This window comes from Chrysoperla carnea, chromosome 2 (assembly GCF_905475395.1).
Source record: "Chrysoperla carnea chromosome 2, inChrCarn1.1, whole genome shotgun sequence".
Lineage (NCBI taxonomy): Eukaryota > Metazoa > Arthropoda > Insecta > Neuroptera > Chrysopidae > Chrysoperla > Chrysoperla carnea.
In genome coordinates this window covers 96343876-96371243 of record NC_058338.1, presented here as the reverse complement: position 1 = coordinate 96371243, position 27368 = coordinate 96343876, and the positions used below count along the sequence as shown (strand labels likewise).

The following is a 27368-nucleotide window of genomic DNA, read 5'->3' as shown; positions in this document are numbered from 1 at the left end:
CACATTGCGATCCCACACAATTTGATGCCAAAGAAATCCGCCGTCCACGACTACCATCCAATTGGACCCAAAATTTGTGTAGCTGGTAGCGAGGAGAAACATTTATAGAGCGTGAATTTGGTACCATGTCGCATTCCTGCTTCCGTAAACATACCTAAAGGGTACGGTGCAAGCTCGTACGTTAAATGATTTTTCAAATCTTCTGATGTTTCTTTCGAAATACACATTCTGTAAAACAAAAGAAGTGGGTCAATGGGGAATTGGACTGAGTAAATCTTGATGCTGCTAGAAACCGATGCAAGAGGAAGCACTTTCGCTTCGCTTGAATTTGGAAGATTTTAAATCTTTCCCCACCACGCGGTTAGCCAGTACCAATTTCATGGCAGCGATAGCAATTAACGCTGGCATTCCCAATAACTCCTTTGTTGATAGACTGCAACTCAGTGCCTATAAGGAAAGGAGGGTGTTCTTTCAGCCAATTGTCCAATTTCTCAACATCAGCAGTGTCGCGAATAATCCGAGAGCTTCGAGAATTCACGTGCTGCTCTGTTGTAGCACTAAACATGCCACAAAAATTTTCAAATTCTTCAGAAACATTTTGTATAAAAACCATTCCCATCGTGCACCTACTAAGTGTACTGTGAGTTATTCCACACCCTTGAGTAAGACCACCAGACGTTTTCATGGATCGCATTAACGTCTGTTCAATTGTCATGTCTGACATAATCCCCGACCAAAATTTATTCGTGCGCCTTATCGTAAAGTAGCCGTTTGTTGTGAACTTTCGAAACTCGTCTTCAGGTTTTTTATTGCCCAAGTCAGCCATGTTCTGTAGGTATATGTGAGCAGCTTTCGCGTAATAAAAATGACCACTAGCTTGGAAATATGGCAGCATTTCCTGAATAGTGGCGAGGTGCATATACCACTTTTCTATACGAAATAACGAAAATATGAGGGTATCTTTATCTTAAACGCGACAAACGTATACGAAATATATCATCAAGGTATACTAAGTTTAGTCCCAAGTTTGTAACGCTTAAAAATATTGATGCTACCAACAAAATTTAGGTATAGGTATTCATAAAATAACCTAATTAGTCCATCTCCGGTTGTTTTTAAAACGTGCTGTTTTCCGGAAATTTTATAGCGTACTCAAGACGTAAAAAGGGAGGTCGAGTTCGTAAATGACTAAATGAACAACATAGGTCAATTGAGTTTTGTCAATCGTTAGAGATAAAACAAAAGTTTAAATGTAAAAATGTTCTTTATAAAATAATAAACAACTTTTGTTTGAAACATTTTTTGTAAGCATCACTGCTTACCCGTGAGGGCGTAAATTAGGTTAGAACATTATATTTATAGTATGTATACAAGTATTGTACATAAATAATTTAAATTTATACGTTAAAAATATTACGTATGTGTTTGTTTATAGCATATACTATATCCACTATGGAAGTGGTAAGAAAGGTACTCTTATTACTTTGTGTGTAAGAGTGGCTATCTCTCTTTACTTACATGAAGTAAAAAAACAAACGATTACTTGATCAACACTATCTATACATGGTATTTCAACAATTAACTCAGTTAATTGATTATTTTTACCTACCGACTTTAGGTAGAAGTAATTGGTATTTCGCGTGAATTGACTTGGAGCTTACATTAGCTAAACACAATCATTAATATCTAGTCGTTATTCCTTAATGGAACAATTGTAATTAAGATGATGGAGAATCAATTTATAGAATTGAACGATTTTGAAACTGTTTGTAGAATTTGTTTGGTTAAAAAAGGGTACATGATTTCAATGTTTGAAAATTCATTACTTCCAAATATAATAAAAACTTATAAAGACTTATTAGAAGAATGTACTTCAGTACATGTAAGTATATAAATATTTGAAATTGAATTTACTTTGTTTACTGTATATTAAGATAATATAAAAGGAGGTATTCCAATCTTGCAATGCATGATGGGATTGTGTCCAGCGTTTGACATATTAACTGTCAATTAAAGTACTATCATGCTAACTCTCATAATAATAATAAATACTTTTATTATATTTTATAGATATCTAAAGTATTCTTAATACTGAGAATAAGTAAATTAGTAATGTAATTTAAAAAACAGGTTGTTATAATATTATTGCAAAAACAATTTATTTGCGAACAGTCTTTGTACAAGTACGTACGCATACATGCACTTAAGACATTAATCAAATTATTGAGTTTTACTGAAGTGATGATCTGTCAGTATTATATGGTTAGCATCAGTGTTCACAACCCGAAGTGAGGCAACTTATCAAATCAAATAAGTACATACGTCAATATTTCAAATTTGTACGATGTACGATAAAAGCATTGTCATTATAGTATGTACATAGACTGAGTATCACCTACCTATCCGTACAGTAAGAGGTGTGCAAACATCTGAGTTAATTACTTGGGTTAGCTTGAGACATTTATCAAAAAAATATAGGGACATTTTACAAAAACATGCATTGAATTAAAAATTTTCATATCACATCATAGCACATTTATATAAAACATCGTGATTTCACTGAACTTTTTCGCTTTTTTACTAAAAAATGCTTATCACGTATCACTTTACATTTTTCCTTACGAATCTACAATGAGAAGTATGGCAACAACACTTTGTTTTGACTTTTCTACACCGCCGCCAAGATGCACGCTTAAAATCGTTTGACGCTCAGTCTATGTTACTTAATGGTCTAAGGATAAAAGTAGACTATTGTAGAGTTCGTTCAAACCAAAGTGACACCGATATGAGTGTAAATATATATACATCACACCCTCTCTCTTGTTTGGTATCACTTTGATTTGAACGAACTCTACATCGAACGTTAGGATGAAACTATCAAATATGTACGATAATTATCGTACGGCTCCGAACGCTGGTGATTAGGATCGGTACTTCACCTATGAACAATCTATTATTTCTTTAAGATACATGGGATACCTATACTAACCGAACAATACTGAGCGGCCACTTCATACGTATTCTACTACCAAGTAGCCATCATAAGTATAAATTAGCTAATCGTAATTACTATTTTTGTGCATGTTACTCGTTGCTAATTTGCTGGCGGACTGCAAATTGATAGTTTCATGTATCTACAATTTATACTGTTCTAAGTATCTGTCAAATTGTGATGATATCAGTGCTTATGAGCATGATCGTTATGGACCAATGATATTCTAGAATTTTGGTCACCTGATTTTAACATTTAAAATAAATAACAAAATCAAATTTAAATTAAACTTTAAATAAATCATGAAAGTAAATAATCTTTTATTTTTACAATTCATTATTAATTCTAGAAGTTCAACTTTGATTTTGCAATTTTTATTAAATCCAAATTTGGAATAGGTCCTTATCCAAGTTCTTTGTTTCATTACGCAGTTTTTGAATGTAAATGCTTTCATAAGTATCTAATTCGCTAGGATTTAGAACTGATTTTAGAAGTTTGAAGTTTGATTTGTCACATGATTTTTCTATTCTTCCACATTTTAAATCTCCAATATGTTCTTTAAATCTTGTAATAATTTGTTTTCAACTTTTACTTACATATTTCTTCTAACAAAGTTTTGCTAAACATTATCTTTTTATTCTGAAGATTAATTTAGACAGTATTTTATCATTAACATTCCTATTTATTCGTCATAACCATGAAGGTTATAAAGAAGGAGAAGGATCGCAATAGAAAATATTGTCCCCAATATTTTGAAAAAATAAGTGAGGCGCTGGGATTGCTAAGTTGTATCATTAAATGCGGGCTGTTGTGCGCTAATATACTACTTACCGACGACAGCGCGGCTGGTGGCTGAAAATGAGCTATAAATTCTACAAATTTTCAGGGACAAGTGCGCTAATGCTTTAGTACATAGCGATCGTTCTCCTTCTTTATAATCTTCATGGTGTATATCTCGAGATATCGACTTCGACTCTTTTTTTGTCAGCTATCATGAGATTACTTTATATCAAATTATGTAGATTTCCAATGATGATTCGTTACCTAAGAAAATATGCCTTGTATGTATAAAATATTTGGAAGAATCTTACAAATTTAAAATTAAATTTTTATCAACTGAAAAATTATTGGAAGAAATTATTGCAAAGGCACAAACAAAAATTACAAAAGTTGAATCTTTCAAACAAGAAATAAGCCATGATTTTGAAAATGAAGATAATTCTTTTGATTCTTATTCGTATTTGGAATTGAATGAAAATAATATAAATGAAAATATACCTAAAAATAAAGTCATTATAAAAGAATTAATAAAAGATGACTTATATGAAGCTTCGAGTGCAGATATAAATGGTGTATCTCAAAATAAAGTCATTACAAAAGAATTTATTTCAGTTAAAAATGAATTAGTTAAAGAATCAAATATAGAATTACATAAGATTGATTCAAAAGATGACAATACAATTCAAAAATATAAATGTGATGATTGTGGAATAACATTTCAGTCAAAAGTAGAATTTTATAAACATCAAAATAGCGTCCACTTAAAAGGCTTTAAGTGTAACTTTTGTGATAAAAATTTTAAACGTTCGCATGATTTGTTTTCACATTCACCAGAACTAGTTCAATGTAAAATATGTAAACAAGATTGTGGCTGTAAAACCAAGTTAAAAGATCACGTACAAAAAGAACATTCAACATGTGAAATATGTGGCAAAATATGTCAAAATAGAAAACTATATCATAGTCACTTATCGGTAAGAACAACGCTTGATTAGTATCAGAACCTTAGATCATATATTTTAAATAGATAAGCCCAGTGTATACCAAGTATGCATATTTTGGCGTCACAGAGTAGATTAACAAAGATGAAAATACAATATTCAAACAGCTGACGGAAAACACCATTTTGGAGGCCTGGTATTGAATGCGCATGATCGTATAACCGGAATCAGCTGCTTCAATGATGTGTTTATATTTCAAATTCACATGTGCTTAAAGTAAATGAATAAAATTTTATTTTGTTTTAACGTTCAAACGAGTAATATTGTTAGATAATTTTGCGTTAATTCTATGATAAAAATATTTTAAAATGTATGATCATATATTTTAAAATGTAGTGTATTTTAAAAACGCGCCAGGATATTATGTTGTATATTAAGACATGCGTATTATGACCAGGCCCCGATATTTACTATTCTTGTCAATCTACTTTGAGAGGTGGTTCTCACTCTGTTGACAATTCCAGTAGTGAATTTTCAAAGATCAGAACAATGACCGTCTCGCAGCAGGATGGCTGGCGCTTTAGGCTGGCGATACCATCTTTGACATAATAATATGTTACATGATTTAACTTAAATATTATTTAATTTTACTGCACAATTGACTATATGGTCTAGTTAAAAAATTGGTGAAATATAAAAATAATGATTGTAACAAGTGAAAACAAACAATTGACTGCGTTAATTGTTGAAATACCATATAAAGACAGTAGTTTTTTTTTTGCGTCATGTAAGTAAAGAAACAAAGTCACTCTTAGATAGCCACACATACATACAAGTCACACACATATAACTAATATTCCCATATAACACGTACTATATAATTTGTGAAATCACGAATAAAAAATGATGTTTCAAAAAATATTAATATTTAAGAAATTAAAAAAAAAATTACTTAAGGATGTATGAGCATGACAACAATGTTTGATTTAAAGGCTCAAAATTTGTTTGTAGGTAGTCTTTTACTCAAAGAATATGTGGTTAAAATTTCAGCATAGGTAACCGGGCAGATTTTTAAGAAAAAAGTCATTAAAAATCGATGTAAAATACATTGGCTCTTATGGAGGAATCTCAAAAAACGACATATTTTGGAAGTTTTTGATAATTTTCATTTGGAATGAATGAAAACAAATTAAAAAAAAACTTTTTAATAGAAAGTAAACATATTAGCAATGAATTAGAAAAGAAAAAAACTAAGTGTCACCGTCCATATAAGGGATGTAAGAGCAGGGTAGATTAAGGGTTGAAATTATTTTTATCTTATTTTCAACTTTGATGATGAATTTTGTTATAACTTCATGAATGTAGACAAAAAATAAGAATAAAATTTTTCGATATGTGTCTTGGTTTTCGAAATATCGAAAGCTAAAATAATTAAAATAATTAAACAAAATTTTCAATTTTCGATATTTTGAAAATTAAGCCAGATATCGAAAAATTTTATTCTTACTTTTCGTCTTATATCGTCAAGTAATAATATAAATTTATCATCAAAATTGAAAATATCTATTTTTAAATTTTTACCCCCACGCCTTCGCTCATACATCCTTAAAGAGGAGAAAATTTCCAATAAAAAACTCCCTCCCAAAAACTCTATCTTCATTATTTATAATTTTAATTTAACGCTTAATATAAATCTTTTTGCGTCATTTTTAGATTGTTGTAATATCGTCAAAAACGAGTATCTTACACAAAATAATTTTTTAAATATTCATTTAATTAAATATTAATTTAATAATTATGGTGTATTCTAAACACTCTAAAGAATTATTGATGGTTAGGCATTTTTTGTTTAGTATTAAAATTTTTTAAACTCTCTTTTTTAAAGTATACATTTAAGAAGGATTCCACGAAGCAAAAAAATTTTATTTAAACATTTTTTTAGTTTACAATGAAAACGAAAATTTCAGATAATTTTCTGAATAAATAATTGTATTACTTGTTGAATAATTAATTTGAATATAAATTTACAACGATAATAAATTCTTTAAGGTGTTCAGACACCATAATTTGTCCAAATTTTTAAATTAATATTTAAAAAAATTATTTTGTGTGAGATATTCGTTTTTAACAATTAAAAATATAAATAATTAAATTAATTAGTTAGTTAAATTAAAATTATAAATAATTAAGATAGACTTCCGGGAGGGAGAATTTTTTATTGAAAATTTCCTGCTCTTAAGAATCTTTTTTTAAAATTTCTTAAATATTAATATTTTATGAAATATTGGCGAAAAAAGAAATACCTTTTTTTTTATCTTTAATAGCTCATAACTTTTGCAATTTTTATGAGTTAAAAAACGCTTCCGGCACATTTTTTTAGACATATAATTCCGAATACAACTATAACCCGTATTTTTACGACCATTTTTTCTATATTTCAGTAATTTGAACTGGTTAACTAGACTAATATTTATATAATATCGTTGCACAAAGAAAATGTCAGGTGAATATCGTTTTACGATAATATCTCCGGTTTCTGTAACAGTGTCTCATTTTTGAACGCAAGGGGTAAAAACTTCAGAGCCCAACCAATTCCTTTGTAGTCGACAAACTCAATCTTACCAACTCGTAATTATGATAGTTACTTATGATAATAAATTTAAAAAAAATATATATTTTGAAACTGCTGCTTGATTCGAACTAAGTAATCACTAAAATAAAAAATTATATAGCCACGCCTCTACTACCTTACCTATCCGTACTTCAAAGTAATGACTATAATATAACATACAAAATCCTAAAGTGTATGTCATAGTACATGTCAAAGTCGATAGCCTAATACATCCTGTCGCAAGACGCTCTCGTTTAGCTGAACTTAACGCTTGATTAGTATCGACCCTCCATGCGTCTAAAATAAAAAACAGATAGGGATTTTCATTTTAAAATCACGATTCACATTTGTTTCGTACTAAATGATTTATAACCAATGTGATAAAATGAATAACAAATATCTTCTATCTTAGTCCTACTTATTGCTGTCAGTACGAAAAAATAAATTCTGCACTTGCGCTTATGACATGATGAAAAGGTCTATTGTCGTTGTGTGGAATGTTGGTACTAATTAGTGTCCGACCGAAGCTTCGGCTTCGGCTTCGGCCATCTTCGGCCAAACATTCGGCTTCGGCCTGAATTCAGGCCGAAGCTGAAGCTTTGGCCGAAGGCTCTTAGCAAACGTCGGAATTGAACGAATTGTTCTAAATTTTATTATTTTGAAATAAATTTCAATGTAATTTTTTTAATAATCTTTAGATTGACTTCTAGATCAACTTCTCAAGATCATAACCTCTAAATCAACTTCTAGAGATCAACTTTAATATTAAAGTTTTAAAATCATGTTTTTAAACCTTCGGCTTCGGCTTCGGCCGAAGGTTGTGGCGATAGCCGATTAATCGGCTTCGGTCAAAAATCGACCTTCGGTCGGACACTAGTACTAATTAAGGTTATTATGTAGAAGGAAAAAAAAAAAGGAAAGTAGAAGGGCAAAAGGTATATAACGAAGTATCTGCTACCAACGTTCAATAAACAAATTTTTTTAATTTTAAATAGATTAAAATATATGTTTTTATCTATTTTTTTAATTATTACATCATAAATTTAATTGTTTGGAAAAGTTTTGAAAATTAAAAATATTTTTTTATGTATTTAAAAAAAACTTACATTGTGACGTATAAAGTCTGACAACACTGAAATGTTTATGTTGACATTTTACCGCGATCAGTTTAAGTATTTGAAAACTTTAATTTCGTGAAAAATTCAATTGTATTTATCCAAAATTCTTTTATTGTGGATTTATTTTATATATAATTAAAACAAAATTACAATTATATCATTATTCAAATTTTTTTTTTTTGACAATAAATGACATATCTTCAACACATGTGCAACGTAGCCAATCATAATATAATTACATTAAATTTCATACATTTTGCGATAATCTTTGTCAATTGTTTCAAAAACTAAAAACAGGAATATTTTTTAAATGGATACATATATTTATAAGCCTTGAATAAATAGTATGGTAGTTTTTTGTGAAGCTTTCATTTCTGCGTCTCGAGTTATGAACCTTAAATTAGTGTGTTTATTGCCGTTTCCCTAAAATACGATGTAATAACCCGCCTTAACAAAATAACTTCAACATCGATTTCACGAAATCCATGAACAGAAATGACTTCATATTTGGGTTAGGCTTTCCATATTCTATGAAGAAATGACTGTCTTTTTTTGGAAAGTTTGTAATTAAATAGCATTTTCTTCATAACAACCTTAAAAACGTGGCTTGATATTTATAAGGAATAATATTTTTTTAGATTCATGAAGATAAAAATTTATTATGCACTTATTGTGGGAGAAAGTTTGCACATACATGGAATTACACCATTCATTTACGAAGACATACAGGAGAAAAACCATATCAGTGTACTCAATGTGGTAATTACTGCTTTTCATTAAAAAAAATTAAGTTGACCTTTGTTACACGTTGAAAGTAATCTTCAATAATGAAGTATCATTTTAAAAATTCCAGCTTGAAAATACAAACTTAGTACTGTAGGACACAAAGCATTTGACCAAGGAAAACACTCCATACCGGCAAATTTTTATGGGCTGGTGGAAAATCAACAAAATTATATTCACGCGAACTTGTGCATTTTTTATTTAGGCCTATAAGGTAGGGCAGAAGTTCCCTACTTCCACACATTCTCTTTATTTAACATCTAAAAAAATTATTGGATTTTATATTTTGGACGATTCCAAGCAGTTTTTAATCCATGGCGTTATTTTCCCAGCCTCACCGTTTTCGAGATATAAGCATTTGAAAACAAAAAATGCGGAAATTTCACCGAAAACAGGTTATTGAAAAAATTAACGATTATTTTCTGGTTCTGGTCAAAAATTTAATTTGAAAGCCTTTAGATATTATATTTTGGACCATTTTAAGTGTTTTTTTACTTTTGACTATTTTCACCAAACATCACCGTTTTCGATATATAAGTGTTTGAACAAAAGTACGGGGTTTTGCCGAAAATTCGTTCTTGATGAAACTCTTGTGGTTGTAGTAAAAAATATGATTTTATATTCTGGACAGTTCTAAACACTTTTGACATTTTTAACTAACCTCACCGTATGCGGAGAAAATTCGTTATTGTCGAAAATAAAGATTATTTTGTGATTTTGGTCAAAAATTTGATTTAAAAATGTTTGATAGTATATTTTAGAATATAGAACTCCTTGACATTTTTTTAACTAACCTCACCGTTTTCAAGATATAAGCATTTGAAAAAATAAAAATGCGGATTTTCGACAAAAACTAGTTATTGACGAAAATAAAGAATATCTTGTGGTTTTAGTCAAAAATTTGATTTTAAAATCATTTGATATTATATTTTGGACTATTCTTAAGAGTTTTTGACTTCTGAGATTTTTTACTTGACTTCAACGTTTTCGATACACAGTGTGTCGCATTTCAGATGAATTCACCCTCATATTTTCGATATTTATCGGAATATTGATTTAAAATTTTCCACAGTCATACAGGGTGATGGGTCACATTTTTTAAGATACTTAACCGAAATCCGAATCTTAAAGTCAGTCTACTGCTTGTAGAAATAAATCTGTTCTGGACCTAAACATATTTAGTTTGAAATTCAGAAAAAGAATATGTGAAGTAAAACTATCTCAGAAAAAGTCTGAAAATATCAAATAAATTATTAATATATCATTTAGTGACAGAAATGGTAATAGGTTGAGACTCTTTCAGAAGTTCTTTTTCAGAATTAATCAGAGATTTTATGAAAATTTAGTCAGCTAAATAAGGTAAAAGTAAGATTGATTTTTTCAGAAATAATCTATAAAATTTAAAACATTTAGAAAAATTAATTATTGTAGGTTTTACTTTTATCATATTGAATAGTTCTCTTTACCAGGAAATTATTTAGTTTTTCTGACTTATTTATTAGCTCTGAAAAGTAACCAGAGTGATTGTATATTCAATATACATACATTCACACATGATTTCGACATTTCTCTTGTGCGAATGATCATATTTTTAATTAAGGTAGTTCCTCCGCGACAGTCCAGTCAAAAAGTTTTGGACTAATACTATCATTCAGCGCATTAACTGTGCTATGACTACTATGACTATACCATATATTATTTTCACAAGACTGTAGTTACTCACTATTATATCTCCTATACGTATAAACACACACACTATGATATATACCTTTACCATTAGTCTTTATATCCTCTCCACAAAAAATAATCGCTAAAACGAGTTATTTATTTAAGTTTTTTATCGAAACTATATGGTAAATAATTTTTATTTTTTTTTATATATTTTCTAAATATAGTATTCTACATTATATTAGTTTTTCATAGAGATGGTGAACGTCATTCATTGATAAATAAATATAATATTTGTAAATTTGTGTATTTTTATACGCTTCTCCCATGTACACGTACAAATTGCGTCACTTTTAATTGCTAATATCTCATGTATGACATGGTAAATCATCTTCTAATTTTAACAGCATGTGTATTATGAATTAAATATTTTATATTCTGAGTTTTGAGAAATTCTTGAAATATCACTTTCGTGTAGGTACTACCTTAAAAATGAATTATTAAGTACATTAAGGACCATAATTTAGAAAATATACGTAAGCTAAACTATGCTCTAAGTTAAGCAAAAAAGTTTAGCTTGAGTACATGTTCCTTAATGTACTGAATAATTCATTTTTATATTAAATATATGGTTATTCGCACAAGAGAAATGTCGACATCATCATGTATATATATAATATGGTTTCTCTTCAGCTAATCTTCTGCTAATAAATAAGTCAGAAAAACTCAAAACAATTTCCTGGCTAATTTTTAACTTCCCGCTAAGAAAATAGGGAAGTTATTGTTTTCACCCCGTTTTGCCAAAATCGAGTTTTCATCAGATCTCGACGTTTTAAGGTGTCAGGAAGCTTCCCTGACTACTTCCGCGAGGGTGTCTGTATGGCTGTATGTATGTATGAGTGTGTGTGTGTGTGTGTGTGTGTGTGTGTGTGTGTGTGTGTGTGTGTGTGTGTGTGTGTGTGTGTGTGTGTGTGTGTGTAGGTAAACCTCTCATAACTTTTGAACGGCTTGTCCGATTTGATCGCGGTTGGTGCCATTCGAAAGGGCTTGACCAAACTTAGATTTTGAGGCCTATTTGGGCCGATAGATTTCAAGTAATCTCAAAAAAAATGCAAAAAAAATTTTTTTTAAAGTGTTTTTTTTTTTTAATAACTTTTAAACGGCTGTATCGATCAATTCCAAAAAATTAATCAGCTCTCAACATCAAAAAACCACGTCGATCACCACCAGTCCGGTCAAAATCGGTTGATTCGTTCGTGCGTTATCGTTGACGAAATAAAACCCAAAAAAGCGTTTTTTCGGAATAACCTCAACATTTTTTGTTTTATCAATTGAAACTTAAAAATTCTTCATGAAGCTTCAAAAACTGCGTCGAATGTCACCAACCGCGTGAAAATCGGTTTATTCATTCTAAAGTTATCGCGATTTGAAAATTGGATATAACATCAGAATAGATAAAATTTTTTACACGTTATGAGTCAATACTTAGCGGGAAGTTACAGGGATGACCTGCAGGGTCAACCGTCTTCCAAATTTTTTTTTATTTAAAAGAAGTATTTATTCAATACACTTACAGAAGTAAAACATTAGTAATTAATTTTTCGAAAATGTGAAATGTTTTAAATATTACTGATTAATTCAGTAAAAGTCTTACTTTTACTTTATTTAGCTAACTAATTTTTCATAAAATCGCCGATTATTTCTGAGAAGTCTTCTAGGAGAACTCAGAATATTTTTCCGAAAGAAACTCAATCTATTACCATTTTTTGTCATTAAATGATTGATTAATAATTGATTTTATATTTTCAGACTTTTTTCAGACTTTTTCAGAGATGGTTTTATTTCACATATTCTTTTTCTAAATTTCAAACTAAGTATTCTGAGTTTCTGAACAGATTTATTTTAACAAGGGAAAATATAAAATCATATTGCTTTCAAATAATATTTTTGACCACTACCACAAAATAATCTTGAGTTTCATCAAGAACGAATTTTCGGCAAAAACCCGTACTTTTTTTTAAACACTTATATATCGAAAACGGTGAGGTTTGGTGAAAATTATCAAAAGTAAAAAAACACTTAAAATGGTCCAAAATATAATATCTAAAGGATTTCAAATTAAATTTTTGACCAGAACCAGAAAATAATCTTTAGTTTTTTCAATAACGAGTTTTCGGTGAAATATCCGCATTTTTTGTTTTCAAATGCCTATATCTCAAAAATGGCGAGGCAGGGTAAAAAACGCCCGGGATTAAAAAATGCTTTGGAATCGTCCAAAATATAAAATCCAATAGCTTTTTAGATGTTAAATAAAGAGAAGGTGTGGAAATAGGGTACTTCGGCCCTACCTTATAGGCCTAAATAAAAAATGCCCAACTTCGCATGAATATAATTTTGTTGAGGGTACTCAGCCACACATTTTCCCTAAAAGTCTATCAACGTGGAGTTTTTTCCTGGGTTAGACTGATTTTTCGGTTTCGTTTCTTACATTACTTATAGTGTAAAAATGTGAATTTAGTAAAATATTTTTGCAATTTCTAAAATATTTATTCATTTTTAGATGCGAAATTTTGTCATGCTACCGAATTAAAAGAGCATACTTCAAAGCATTCGGATGAGAAGAAATTTGAATGTGACATTTGTAATAAGCCATTTAAATCTAAAAATTCTGTAATAAGACACAAACGTTCACATACAGATCAAAATATTTATTCCTGTGATATTTGTCATAAGCAATTTTCAAGACGCTACATACGTGACCATCAAAAAATACATACAGGTAATACTACTGCTTACAAAAAAGTATTTTGCTTTCCTTTTTTTTTGAAAAAGTCATTAAGAAGTCTGTAAAATATCACTTTTCAACAAGATTTATGAAATAAGTCGTCAATTTTTAAATACCGATAATAGACGAGTCGTATTGAAGTCAAAATTATCGATTTCCGTCAGAAAATGAAAGAGGTCAGTCTATCGAATTATTTTTTTTTGTAAAAAATGGGTTAAATACTATGGTGAAAAAAACCAGGGTTTCATTACGAAAAATTATATTTCTTAATTAATTTTCATTAAGGGTAAAAAATTCTCAAGTTCTTTCTGATTAGCAGGAAAGTGAATAAGATCGTGTTTAATACATTTACAACAATAGGGTATTATCGATAGTCAAAAATAAATTATGAAATTTGAAAAAAGTTAAAATTTATGTAAAAAATATACTTAAATATTCTGATTTCGAGTCATAAAAGAACATTTTTCTTTTAAAATTTTAAAATTAAAAATCGTAATTTTTAAACTGTATATCACGTGACCTAAAACGCGGGCAAGCCCTGATGTGATGTCATATCGGTATGAACCATAGACCATCAGTTAGTTCAGTGTAGACAGCTGGGTATAATATATCAATAGATACTAAGTATTTATTATAATATCAGTTGTCTTTGAATATATTTGTGTTATTTCGTATAATGATACCCATATTACGTCATCAAATTGGATGCCCGCGTTTTTGATAGTTTAAAAAAGGTTTAAAATTTAATTTAAGTTTTTGGCAAGAAAGCGTGTATATTTTTCCGAAATAAATTTTTGGTGGCTTTTTATTGGCAAAATCAACATTTTAAGTAACGGTAACGTTTGAATATTTTTATTAGATCTTCATCAGACATCTAAAATCAACAAAACACTTGCTAACCAGCATAAAATATTATTATAATTTAGGCTAGTTGTGTTGAAGTCAAAGTTAGCCATTTCCGTCAGAAATTTAAGGATGCTAGTTTATTGACTATTTTTAACAAAAAAATGCGTTGAATACGATAGATACAAAAAAAAAAAAATTTGTAAACCATGGGCTTCATTGTTAAAAATTATGATTTTGAGCGGTAATTTTCATTGTTTTAATGTTTTTTTACTTTTTAAGGAAAACAGTGCGTCTGACGAAAAAAAGTTAAATCCGAGAAAATTAAGATTTTAATAAAATACCTCGTTTGGGATTAGTTGCGACCTTTTATATTTGACCGTTAAATTGTTAATAAAAAATTAAGGATAAAAACTTACGCATTTCTTTCTGATTTTTTTCTGCTCAACAAAAGGTCGTATAGATATTTTATTTCGGTGAAAATAGTGTGTTTTGTTCATAGAATACACCGTTTTTTATCTCACGTATTTTGCAATTGTTTAAGCAAATTGAATAATTTGTTTATAGGAGATTTCTGACGGTCTGTGGAATTTTTCCATCTTCCCACTTCGAATGAGCATAAATATTAATAAGAATCAACAACTGTACAAGGTCTTTCCAAAAATTTTTATTTTTAACCCCCCTCCCATCGCTCAGAAAATAAACGACTGATAAATAAATTGAATATCTTAACTGAAAAGTCGTATCCAGATTAAACATGGGACAAATGAAAGATAAAACAATAAGGAAAATTTGAAGTCTAAATTGACCTCAATCCAATAAGCAGAATCGGAGATGCCAACCACTTTGCGTTTGGCTGTCTGTTAATTAATTGTTTTCAAGAAATCTTTCATGAACATAAAGTGAATATATTAGGCCAATAGAATTACGGATTGTACGTGTTGTTGTCAATTATAGGTCAGAAGTTATTTTAATATCTGCAGAGGGGTACTCACATAATGGAGCTACCGAGTCCACTCGCCCGGAACCTGGGGACTTTAGTTATTAAATAAATTCGGCTGAAAATTGGGTTTTGCTTCCTTGCAAGTCATATAACGTAAATGGTGCACTTTAGAGGTGCTAAGTCACTTTTTATTCCATGAAACATATAGTCAAATCCTGCATTAAAATCGCAAAAGCGCGATGTAAAGTTTTTTTTTTAGTATGTTATTTGGACCCCTTAGGAGAGTGTGTAAGCATGTTTTGCAAACGCTTCCTGTGTAATACCTGAAAAACTGCAAAATTTTCGGACTTTTTTTAAATTTTACAGTTTAATTCAAAAACTATAAGCTTTTGACATAAGATTCTAGTATCATTTTGAAAGTTCCTTTTTTAGTATGTTATTTGGACCCCTTAGGAGAGTGTGTAAGCATGTTTTGCAAACAAGGCGTGCTTCCTGTGTAATACCTGAAAAACTGCAAAATTTTCGGACTTTTTTAAAATTTTATAGTTTAATTCAAAAACTATAAGCTTTTGACATAAGATTCTAGTATCATTTTGAAAGTTCCTTTTTTAGTATGTTATTTGGACCCCTTAGGAGAGTGTGTAAGCATGTTTTGCAAACGCTTCCTGTGTAATACCTGAAAAACTGCAAAATTTTCGGACTTTTTTTAAATTTTACAGTTTAATTCAAAAACTATAAGCTTTTGACATAAGATTCTGTATCATTTAGAAAGTATACTAAATATGAAACAATTGCATCCAATCTACAGTTCTGTATGTCTAATACTTTTTGAGATATGATGTTTGAAAAATTTCAGAAATGCTAAAAGTTTTGCTTATGTTAAACAGTTAGAGACAGAACAAAAATTTAATGTAAAAAAATGTTCCTTATACCAAAATAAACAACTTTTTTTTGAAATTTTTTTTCGTAAAAATCATTGTTTTCTTATGCAGGAGCAAATTAGGGCAAACGAGGATCGTTGAAAATTCACGGCAATTGTTTCAAACATCAGAACTATTAAAGTGTATCAAAAGAGCGAACAAATCACAACGCACATCAGAACTATCATCACCAAGCAAGACAGATAATACACATATAAATATTATCAAAGATAATAAATGAGAACTCTAGGATATGTCGAAATAAATTTCGATTTTTGCCCCAATTTCCTAGATCAGTTTTTTGTATTTTTAAAATACGTATTTTCGACTACCAAGTAGTCATCATCAGTAAGAATTAGCTAGTGAATGTTACTCTTTGCTAATTTGGTGGCGGACTGCACACTGTTACTTTCGTGTTTTTACAATTTATACTGTTCACAGTATCTGTCAAATTGTAGTGTCAGTGGCGCTAGCCAATCAACTGCCATCAGTTGACTAGTCTGGCCAATGAGCGTGATACTTGTGCGCCAGCCCATTCGAGTATTTTTTGACGTTTAAAATAAAAAATTACAAATCAAACCTAAATTAAAAAACTATAAATAAATCATAAAAATAAATAATCCTTCATCCTTATAACGTATTGACAATTTTTAGAAATTCAACCTTGATTTTGCAATTTTTTATTTTTTAAAATAATAAATTACAAATCAAACCTAAATTAAAAAACTATAAATAAATCACAAAAATAAATAATCCTTCACCTTCATAACGTATTGACAATTTTTAGAAATTCAACCCTGATTTTGCAATTTTTATTAGATCCGAATTTGGAATAGGTCCTTTGTCCAAGTTCATTGCTTCATTACCCATCTTTTGAATGAAGATGCTTTCATAAGCGTCTAATTCGCAAGGATTGGGTACTGATTTTAGGAGCTTAAGGTTTGATTTGTCGATTTTGTGGTCGTTTTCGATAACGTGAGCGGCTACACATGATTTTTCAATTCTTCCATATTTTAAATGGCCCATATGTTCTTTGAATCTTGTGATAATTTGTCTTCTACTTTGACCTACATATTTCTTCGAACAATTTTGACATCCAATGCAATATATTCCCGATTGTTGTTCCATGTTGATTTTATCTTTGGGATTTCCAAGTAATTGTTTTAATTTTGTTCGACTAATGGGTGCTATTTTTAGGTTATGTTCTCCAAGTTCTTTTGTTAATTTGTTGACGTGTGGTTGAAAATATGTAAGTTTGCACCATTTCTTTTTATCTATGCTGTTTTGTTCTGGTTTCAAAGTTGTTGAATTGTTCCTTTGGATTCTTAATTTTGTTTTTCGGATCATATTCTTGATTATTTGTGGATCAAATCCGTTGTATATTGCAACTTGGTGGATGTGTTTTAATTCTTTGAAATAGTTTCTGGTGGATAATGGTATTTTTATTAATCGGTTCACTAGGAAGTTGAAAATGGCTAGTTTGTGTTGTGGTGGGCTGTTTGAATCTGCTGTGATGTACCTTTCAGTGTGTGTTGGTTTCCTGTATATGTCAAAATCTAGTTTCTTAGAATTTGTGTTTTTGGAAATTCTTATGTCAAGGAACGGAATCGAACCGTCCTTTTCGATTTCTGTTGTGAAATCAATTGAAGGGTACATGTTGTTCAGCTTATTAAGAAAATCTTGTGGATTTTCTTTTTCTGTGTCAAAAATTGTGAAGATGTCATCAACATACCTGTACCAGACAGCGGGAAAATAACTGAATTGTTGTTTGGCTTGTTCTTCGAGGTCTGATATGAAGATGTTGCTCAAGAACGGAGATAACGGATTGCCCATAGACGTCCCAAATGTTTGTTTGTAGTATTTACCTTCGAAGGTAAACACATTTTGTCTCATGCATAGGCGTGTCAATTTTACCAATTCTGTTACTTCATCCATGTGTAAACCTTGATTTTTAAGCCATTTTTCCAACGCATTTATTGCTTCTGGTATTGGAACACTGGGATACAAAGCTTTGACATCAAATGACATTAGAACTGCACTTGGTGCCAATTCTGTATCCTTGATTTTAAAATTAACAAAATAAAGGATACAGAATTGGCACCAAGTGCAGTTCTAATGTCATTTGATGTCAAAGCTTTGTATCCCAGTGTTCCAATACCAGAAGCAATAAAGGCGGTGGAAAAATGGCTTAAAAATCAAGGTTTACACATGGAATTGTCCATACGTTATAAGGATGAAGGATTATTTATTTTTATGATTTATTTATAGTTTTTTAATTTAGGTTTGATTTGTAATTTTTTATTTTAAACGTCAAAAAATACTCGAATGGGCTTGCGCACAAGTATCACGCTCTTTGGCCTGACTAGTCAACTGATGGCAGTTGATTGGCTAGCGCGACTGACACTACAATTTGACAGATACTGTGAACAGTATAAATTGTAAAAACACGAAAGTAACAGTGTGCAGTCCGCCACCAAATTAGCAAAGAGTAACATTCACTAGCTAATTCTTACTGATGATGACTACTTGGTAGTCGAAAATACGTATTTTAAAAATTCAAAAAACTGATCTAGGAAATTGGGGCAAAAATCGAAATTTATTTAGATAATACACAGTTTGATTTAAAAAATCTGTGCTTCGTTTTCGGACATGACACTTCCAGAAATTTGCAATTTTTTGTTTTTCGTAAAAACAAATTCAAGGTCATAATCGTGGACAAATAAAAAAAGAAAACGAAATGGGCCATATATTGGTCCCAAACCGTGTTAGACAGGTCTATCTATTTAAAATTCTTTTTTTGAAGCAAATTTTAAAACCGCATCTCTTTAAGTTGAAAATTCGTTGAGAAAATTAATTTTGCAAATAAGGGATTTTCACCGTTTTTTAAACCGCTGTAGTTGTTGTTAATATTAAATATGCTCTAATTATTTCAAGACATCTAGTGCAAAATGGATTTGTGCAAAAACTATTAGACTGAATGGAACGTTCCAAAGTTAATTTTGCTCTTTGAGGTATCATTTACAAGATTTAGCTGCCAATTTTATTAAAAACAATTATTTGCAAACAAATAAATTCAATTTAAAAATTGAGTTTTTTAGTCATTTTTTTGCTTTTTTTTCGCAAAAATTTGTTTTTTGTTTTTTTGAAGTTCTAGAAAAACATCTAAGGAACAAAAAGTTCAATAGCACCAGTATCCTAAAGTGTACCATTTATGAGTTACATCGCTTAATAGAAAACAAAACAACATTTTCAGCCGAATTTGTTTATAATAACTCCAGTCCCCACGTTCCGGGCGAGTGAACATGGCAGGGTTCATTATGTGAGTACAGCCCTCCGTAGATTAAAACCACTACTGACCTGTAGCCAACAACAACACGTAAGCCACATCTTTTTACGTTATTCTATTGGCCTAAATTAATTTTACTTGCTTTAAGTTTTTCATATACTTTTCTCTTTAAAAACATATAATTATCAATGCAAATAAATGTCTTTAATCTATTAAATAATATGTGTTGGTAATTTATAACAATTTAACGGTCAAAGGTCGCAATTAGACCCAAACGACGTATTTCGTTAAAATCTTAATTTTATGCTTTCCTTAAAAAGTCAAACAACATCAAAACAATGACAATTGCCGCTCAAAATCATTATTTATAACAAGAGGCCTATATGGTGTACACATTTTTTTTTGTCACCATCGTATTCAGAGCTTTTTTTTAATACAAAAATAGCCAATAAACTGGACTCTTTAAATTTCTGACGTAAAAAAAAGTTTAGGTCTCATATAATTACAATATTTACCATAATACGTAGTCTTATATATTTAAACGAGCAATTCTTGTATATATATATATATATATATATATATATATATATATATATATATATATATATATATATATATATATATATCAACGATCTTGGAAATGGCTCCAACGATTTTCATGAAAATGAGTATGTAGGGGTTTTTTGGGGCGATAAGTCGATCTAGCTAGGTTTCATTTATCAGAAATGTCCTTTTATCCGTCTTTTCATGAAAAATTCATCAGACATCTATTGGTGTATAACGTAGTTAATGAAATACAATGCAAATTATAACATAACAAAAAGGAGGCGTTTGAGTAGTCTAAAGTGAAAAAAATTCATCAGACATCTATTGGTGTATAACGTAGTTAATGAAATACAATGCAAATTATAACATAACAAAAAGGAGGCGTTTGAGTAGTCTAAAGTGAAAAATATGACTCTTGCTGACATCTATTGGCGAATAACCGAGCAAAGCTCGGTCATCCAGATATTTTTATTAAACATTATAACCATACTGCACACTTAAGTCGTAATATTACAAAATAATTAAGTAATTAAATAAATTATTATAAAAGATCTAAATAACATAAGCATATCAACAACTACTAACTTATAGTCTAGCCTACAAGTTCAAATTGATGAAATATAGAAATAATGGTTGTAAAAATACGTGTGATAGCTTATTGGATTCGAAATGATGCCTAGAAAAATATATCGCAAGCGTCTTTTATCACAGAAAAAATTGAAAAAGTTATAAACAATTACAGATGAAGAAAAATAGTATATCGTTTTTCGTCAATATAACATATTAAAATTTTAAAATAATATTATTAAAACGGAGTAAATTTACAAAAAAAAAAAAAAAAAATTTTCCAAAGCCTATCTCCATTATTTATAACTTTAATTTAACGCTGAAAATAGGCTATTGCGTCATTTTTAGATTGTTGTAATATCGTCAAAAACGAGCATCAGACACTAAAAAATTTTGTTTATCTGTTATCTGTTACCGTGTTGAAAATTTATATTTTAGCTAATTTTTCAACAAACTAGACAATTGTTAATTAACAAAACTTTCTCGAAGTTTCGTTTTTATTGTAAACTAAAATTGGCGTAAAATTTTTTGGCTTCGAAGAGCCCTTTTTATATATATTTTATTTAACAAGATGATGCCAAAAGAGTTTACAAAATTTTAAAACTTTGTTGTTTATAATAACCCTTGTGAAAAAACTAAACTGTTAATAAGTCTGAATAACAGTTCTTAAAGTTTTACTTTTTCTTAAAAAGTCTTATAAACTCTGAACAACTTTTAATAAGACGTAAAATAATTCCAAGATTTCAGACTCTGTCAGAAGAGTTATTCAGAGTTAATGAAACTTACTAAAAGAGTTAGTAAGAGTTAGTATGAGTTGCAAAATCTTGAAAAGTTTTTTTTAAAATTTTTTTTTTTAAATTTGTATGACTGAATAAAGAGTTGTAAGTAAGATTTTGAATACATTTAAAAGAGTTTCTTTTAAAAATATGTGAGGCTGTATAAAGAGTTTGAGTTTTTTAAACTTATTAATACTCCCTGTTGAAAATTTGTGCAGCTGAGTAATAGACATATGGAATTCTAGTCTAATATTTATTTTTAATTCTCAACGAACGATTTAAAAATGTCGGCGATATGTGATGGACTGATCTCTTCAATAGGGCTTTTCATTTTAAAATCACGACTCACATTTGTTTCGTACTAAATGATTTATAACCAATGTGATAAAATGCATAACAAATATCTTCTATCTTAGTCCTACTTATTGCTGTCAGTACGAAAAAATAAACTCTGCACTTGCGCATGTGACATGATGAAAAGGTCTATTACTTTTAGACAATTTTAAATTTAATATAGTGAATCAGAATGGTGTATTATACATTGTGGGTTTGATCTTAGCTATATAGCCGGCAAACTTAAGCAATACTGCTGGTAAGAAACATGATTATATAACCTAAATTTCATAAAACTAACTCCGCGAATAACATACAAAGTTGTAACATAGAAGAACGAAGCAGTGTTAGTTACTCTAGTTGAGATAGGCATATATATACATATACAAGAGTATGTAGCACTTATAAAAAACACTTAAATATAACGTATAAAACATCGTTAGAAAAAGAAGTTTAATATAATAAAAAAAGTTAAAACGAGATTTTCGGCTCTGTTAAAAAATTAATTCTATTAATTCTATTGTTGAAATAATTATTTACTTCAAAAATATTTGTAAAAATGACTTAAAAATTAAAAAATAGTCTTATTTAAATTATTTTAATGTATATTTTTAATAATTGTCGATTCAATTTTCACGTAAAATCGAATTCACGTAAACGTTCCAACAGACTGCCCCCTCTATTGTCGGAAAATGGGTACTCTTACTCAGATGCTGGCAAGGCCCAACTTCTTGCTCACGCCTTCTCTAAGGCGCACAGTTCCACCGATGGCGATGAATATCATGATGAAGAAACGACCCGCTTGGTGTCCGAATCTATTCACTCTTCTGCCATATGCGTATCACCTCAGGCGGTTTCAAATATTTTAAGGAAACTTAAGTGTAGGAAGGCTCCCGGCGATGATGGAATAATCACTTTTTTATTTCATTTTTTAAAGCGAACTCCATGGACAAATGCCACATTGTTTTCCAAGGGAATGTAAGTAAAATTGGTTCTCTAAATGAATCATTTATGGAATACATTGAAATGAATCATTATCACGAGCGAAGCCGTGGGCAAAAGCTAGTACATAAATAAATCTTAAAATAAATATGATCGCCAAACTGTAAAATAGTGACAAAATTGGTTAAAATTATTTAAAAATAATGGGTTAAAATTAAGTTTTGTTGTATAATTCTATTTGTATAATTCATCACGATGTTTTTTATCACCTTTAATAATATATTATGGAAAAATATCAAGAAATCTATTCTATATTGAATTTTAAAGATTTGAGAGTATTTGAGAGTATCAATTCAGTTTCGATTTTTAAACAAACTGTTAAAATGCTATATTACCTTTAGACATATATTTTTATATATGAACCTTAATAAAAAAGTTTTCCATGCATCTTTTTTATTTTAATTTATTTCCATGTATATTTATTCACAAAATAAATATAAATATAAGAAAAAAATAAAATTTACAATTTAGAGTTATTTTGAGGATGTACATTCATAAAACTTGTTAATAGAGACTGTATATTACATTAAAATTAAATTGTCGGCTGTCGCACTTTCTGACACCCATTATACAAAATCTGTGAATACGCAAGCTTTCAAAACATCACGTTGCTTGGTTCAAACATTGACAATTATTATCTATAACAAGTGAAAACAAACAATTGACTGAGTTAATTGTTGAAATACCATGTATAAGCAGTGTTGATAACTCTGTTACATTTCACATACATACATATCTGACATATTTAACTGATATTCTCATATAATGCGCAAGTGTTGATGCGCAATCGTTTGTTTTTTGACGTCACGTAAATAACAAAAGATATTCACTTTGATATTCCTATATTAATACACACTATAAAATTTGCACCTAATTAACGCCCTCGTGGGTAAACAGTGATGTTTACAAAAAAATGTTTCAAACAAAAGTTTTTTATTTTTTTATAAGCAACATTTTTTACATTTAAACTTTTGTTCTATCTCTAACGGTTTACAAGATGGGTCCTACGGACCCAAGACCCAATTGACCTATGATGCTCATTTACGAAATGACCTGACTTTTTACGTCCTGAGTACGCTGTAAAAATTTCAGATCGATATCTTTTTTCTTTTTTGAGTTATCGTGTCCACAGACGGACGGACGGACGGACGGACAACCTGAAATGGATTAATTAGGTGATTCTATGAACACCTATACCAAAAGTTTGTTCGTAGCATCAATATTTTTAAGCGTTACAAACTTGGGACGAAACTTAATATACTATGTATATTTCATATATACATGGTATAAAAATGTAATAGATGTAGTAAAATAAGTAACCGAGGAACTTACAAAAAAGGCGCCACTAATCTTTACGCAGCTTCTCTATAAGAAGGATTCCACGAAGCCAAAAATTTTACGCCAATTATTTAAACATTTTGTTTATATACAATGGAAAAGACAATTCCAGACATTTTTGTTAATAAACAGTTGTATAACTGTTCAAAATACACCATTTTTCAAATTTTAAAATTAATATTTAATACCTTAAAAAAATTATTTTGTGTGAGGTACTCGTTATTGTCGATACTACAACCATCTAAATTAAAATTATAAATAATAGAAATCGATTTCCGGGAGCGGGAGTTTTTTATTGAAAATTTCCTCATCTTTAAGAATCTTTTTTTTAAATTTGTTAAATATTAATATTTTATGAAATATTGGCGTAAAACGAAATATAATTTTTTCCCCTTTAATTGTTTATAACTTTTGCAATTGTTATCTGTTAAAAAACGCTTCCGTTAAATTTTTCTAGACATCATCCCGAATCCAATAAGCTATCACACGTATTTTTACGACCATTATTTCTATATTTAACCAATTTGGTATACAGGATGCTTTTTTAAGCTGATGTTGGGTGTTTAGGCGCACATCTTACGCAGACATTAAACTTTATCGAGGTTTTCAAGCTCAATGAAAAGCTCTTTACTCCATAAGTGGTAATCGATAGATGAACACTTAAAATTAAAAAATTGTTTTTGATAAAAAAGTAACATTTTTCCGCAAACCGTATCTAAAGTTTAGGCAAAAACGGACTGAAAAGTTTTACTCAAAATTGTTTTTTCGTATCGAAATTGTTATTTCGTATAATTTTTTCTGCGATCTGTAGGCACTCTTCGAAAAAAAACTTTTAGTTCAAATTGAATGAACAAACGCACAAAATGCTAATTTTGATTTTTGCTATCAATTACTATCTAAACTATTCGGTTTACAAAAAAATGTTTCCGTATTTATAAAGAACAACTTTCTAATTAAAAAACGTTCATCTAATGTTTGTCATTTGTGAAACAAAGTGAGCTTTTAATTAAACCTGGAAATTTAAATCGAATTCAATGCCAGTATAAGATGTGTACCTTTGAAACTAATATTTTTCTATTGAAGAATTTTCCTCAATTAAATTTATTTATCGAGTTTTAAGCATAGGTACCCTTAAAAATTCACCCTGTATGTAGTATGATTTATATTTGTAGTATTTTGCCCGGAGCGGGTAAATAGCTAGATCGGACCCTGGGTTAGAATGTGTGTTGTTAATTTTATATGTGTGATGAAGATCTTATAAAAAAATTGAAACGTTCTTGAAATAATTACTAGAGTATAATTATTTCACGATATTGTCCACTTTCCTGTGAATAAATTTATATTATTGTAATATGTAGTATGGACGCGAATAATGACCAACATTTTTATAATAATTTACCAACATTTTTATTATAATCGGGAAAAAATATTTTACATATAGTCTAATAAAATTAAGTAGAATATCATGGTAATAAAAAAATAATTAGTGCATCTTTGAAATTTTATTTATTAGTAAACACTTTGTAAAACCAAGTCGACCTCTCAGGGGCGTACACCCCTTTTTTGGGGGGTAATTTGGGGGTTTTAATCAGTTATTTTACAAATAAAAAAAAATGCATCAAATAATAAAAGTTCATTTCAACTGAAGTATTTGTGTCCATTTTCTCGAAAACTATAAAAAAAAGTTTGTTGATTTTTTTCCGGTTAATTTCAACTAGTCCTTTTGTGAAACATTCTAGAAAATAAAAATAAAAAAAATTCAGAAAATACTTTCGAATAATTTCGAAATTTTTGCAAATTTTTGAAAGTATTTTCTAGAATTTTTTGCTCATTCAATCAAATGAAAAAAAAACTATCTTGTAAACCGTTAGAGATAAAACAAAAGTTTAAATATAAAAATTATTTCTTATAAAAAAAATAAACAACTGTTGTTTGAAATATTGTTTTCTGAACATCTCTTTTTACCCGTGAGGGCGTCTCCAAAATACTTTCAAAAATTTCAAAATTTTTGCAAGTATTTTCTGGAATTTTTTTTTGCTTTTCTAGAATGTTTCACAAAACCACTAGTTGAAAATTTTCAACACATTTTTTTTTATGGTTTTGGAGAAAATGGAAACCAAAGTTTCTTCTTAAAAAGTTGTTAATTTTTTTTATAAAAAATAACTTTTACATTTAAACTGTTGTTCTATCTCTAACGGTTTACAAGATGGATACTTTTTCATTTGATTGAATGAGGAAAAAAATTCCATTTTAAAATTGGCATATCTCGGTCAACTTTGAAGCTCGAAGAAGTCGGAAAAAAGAAAATGTGCACAAATACTTCACCTAGAACTTTTAATAATTTTTTTTTATTTGATGCATAGTTTTTTTGTAATTTGTAAAAAACTGATTACCCCCAACTACCCCCCAAAATAAGGAGTTAGGTACGCCCCTGAGAGGTCTACTTCTTTTACGAAATGTTTACACCCTAACAAACAATTGTGGAAAATTTCAGAGATGCATTAATTTTTCCTTTTAGATATTTAGAATAATTTTACTAATAATATATTCTTATATTTTAGGAGAAAAAAAACACTTTTGTAAATACTGTAACAAAGGATTTAATAGAAATTACAAATTAAGCATGCATTTACTAACTCATACCGGAGAAAAACCATTTACTTGCAGTAAATGTGGAAAAAGTTTTATTCAAAAATATGCATTGAAGTGTCATATGAAAAATCATTCTGACTTGCTTGAAAAATGATTTGAAGAATTATGTCTTAATTTTTGAAATAGAAATTCTTAAGCGGCGCTTAAAATTTGATATCATGAGAAATGATTCAACAGGACGGAATTATAACAGGAATATTGGCTGCGTCTATAACTGAACCGAACGCTCACTACCGGCCGGCATCCCATGTACTAGCAATTCGTTACATGGGATGCTGGAGGTAAATGAGCAATACCGAGTGAATGAGAAAGGAAGAAGTATGACAGAGTGGGATTGAACTGTATATCCTGGTGGAAATATTTTCTACCAATAGTCTAATTTGGTCTTGTTGTGTTCTGAAAAACAATTCTAAAAGAATGAGTAAGTCTAAACAATTCTGAAACATTCTGAAAAAGTCTGAAAAGATTTATGTAAAACTTATTA

At 29.5% G+C, this 27368-nt stretch overlaps 1 protein-coding gene across 1 annotated transcript; it reads left to right on the top strand.

The window, feature by feature from the left end:
• Nucleotides 1-1803: 1803 nt before the first annotated feature.
• On the top strand, nucleotides 1804-27311 carry LOC123291786 (zinc finger protein 567-like). Its single transcript, XM_044872205.1, has 4 exons — nucleotides 1804-1882; nucleotides 9081-9201; nucleotides 13454-13672; nucleotides 26794-27311. Exons 1-4 carry the CDS (start codon nucleotides 1808-1810, stop codon nucleotides 26976-26978), a joined length of 600 nt encoding a protein of 199 aa, XP_044728140.1. The 5' UTR covers nucleotides 1804-1807; the 3' UTR covers nucleotides 26979-27311.
• Nucleotides 27312-27368: the final 57 nt, after the last annotated feature.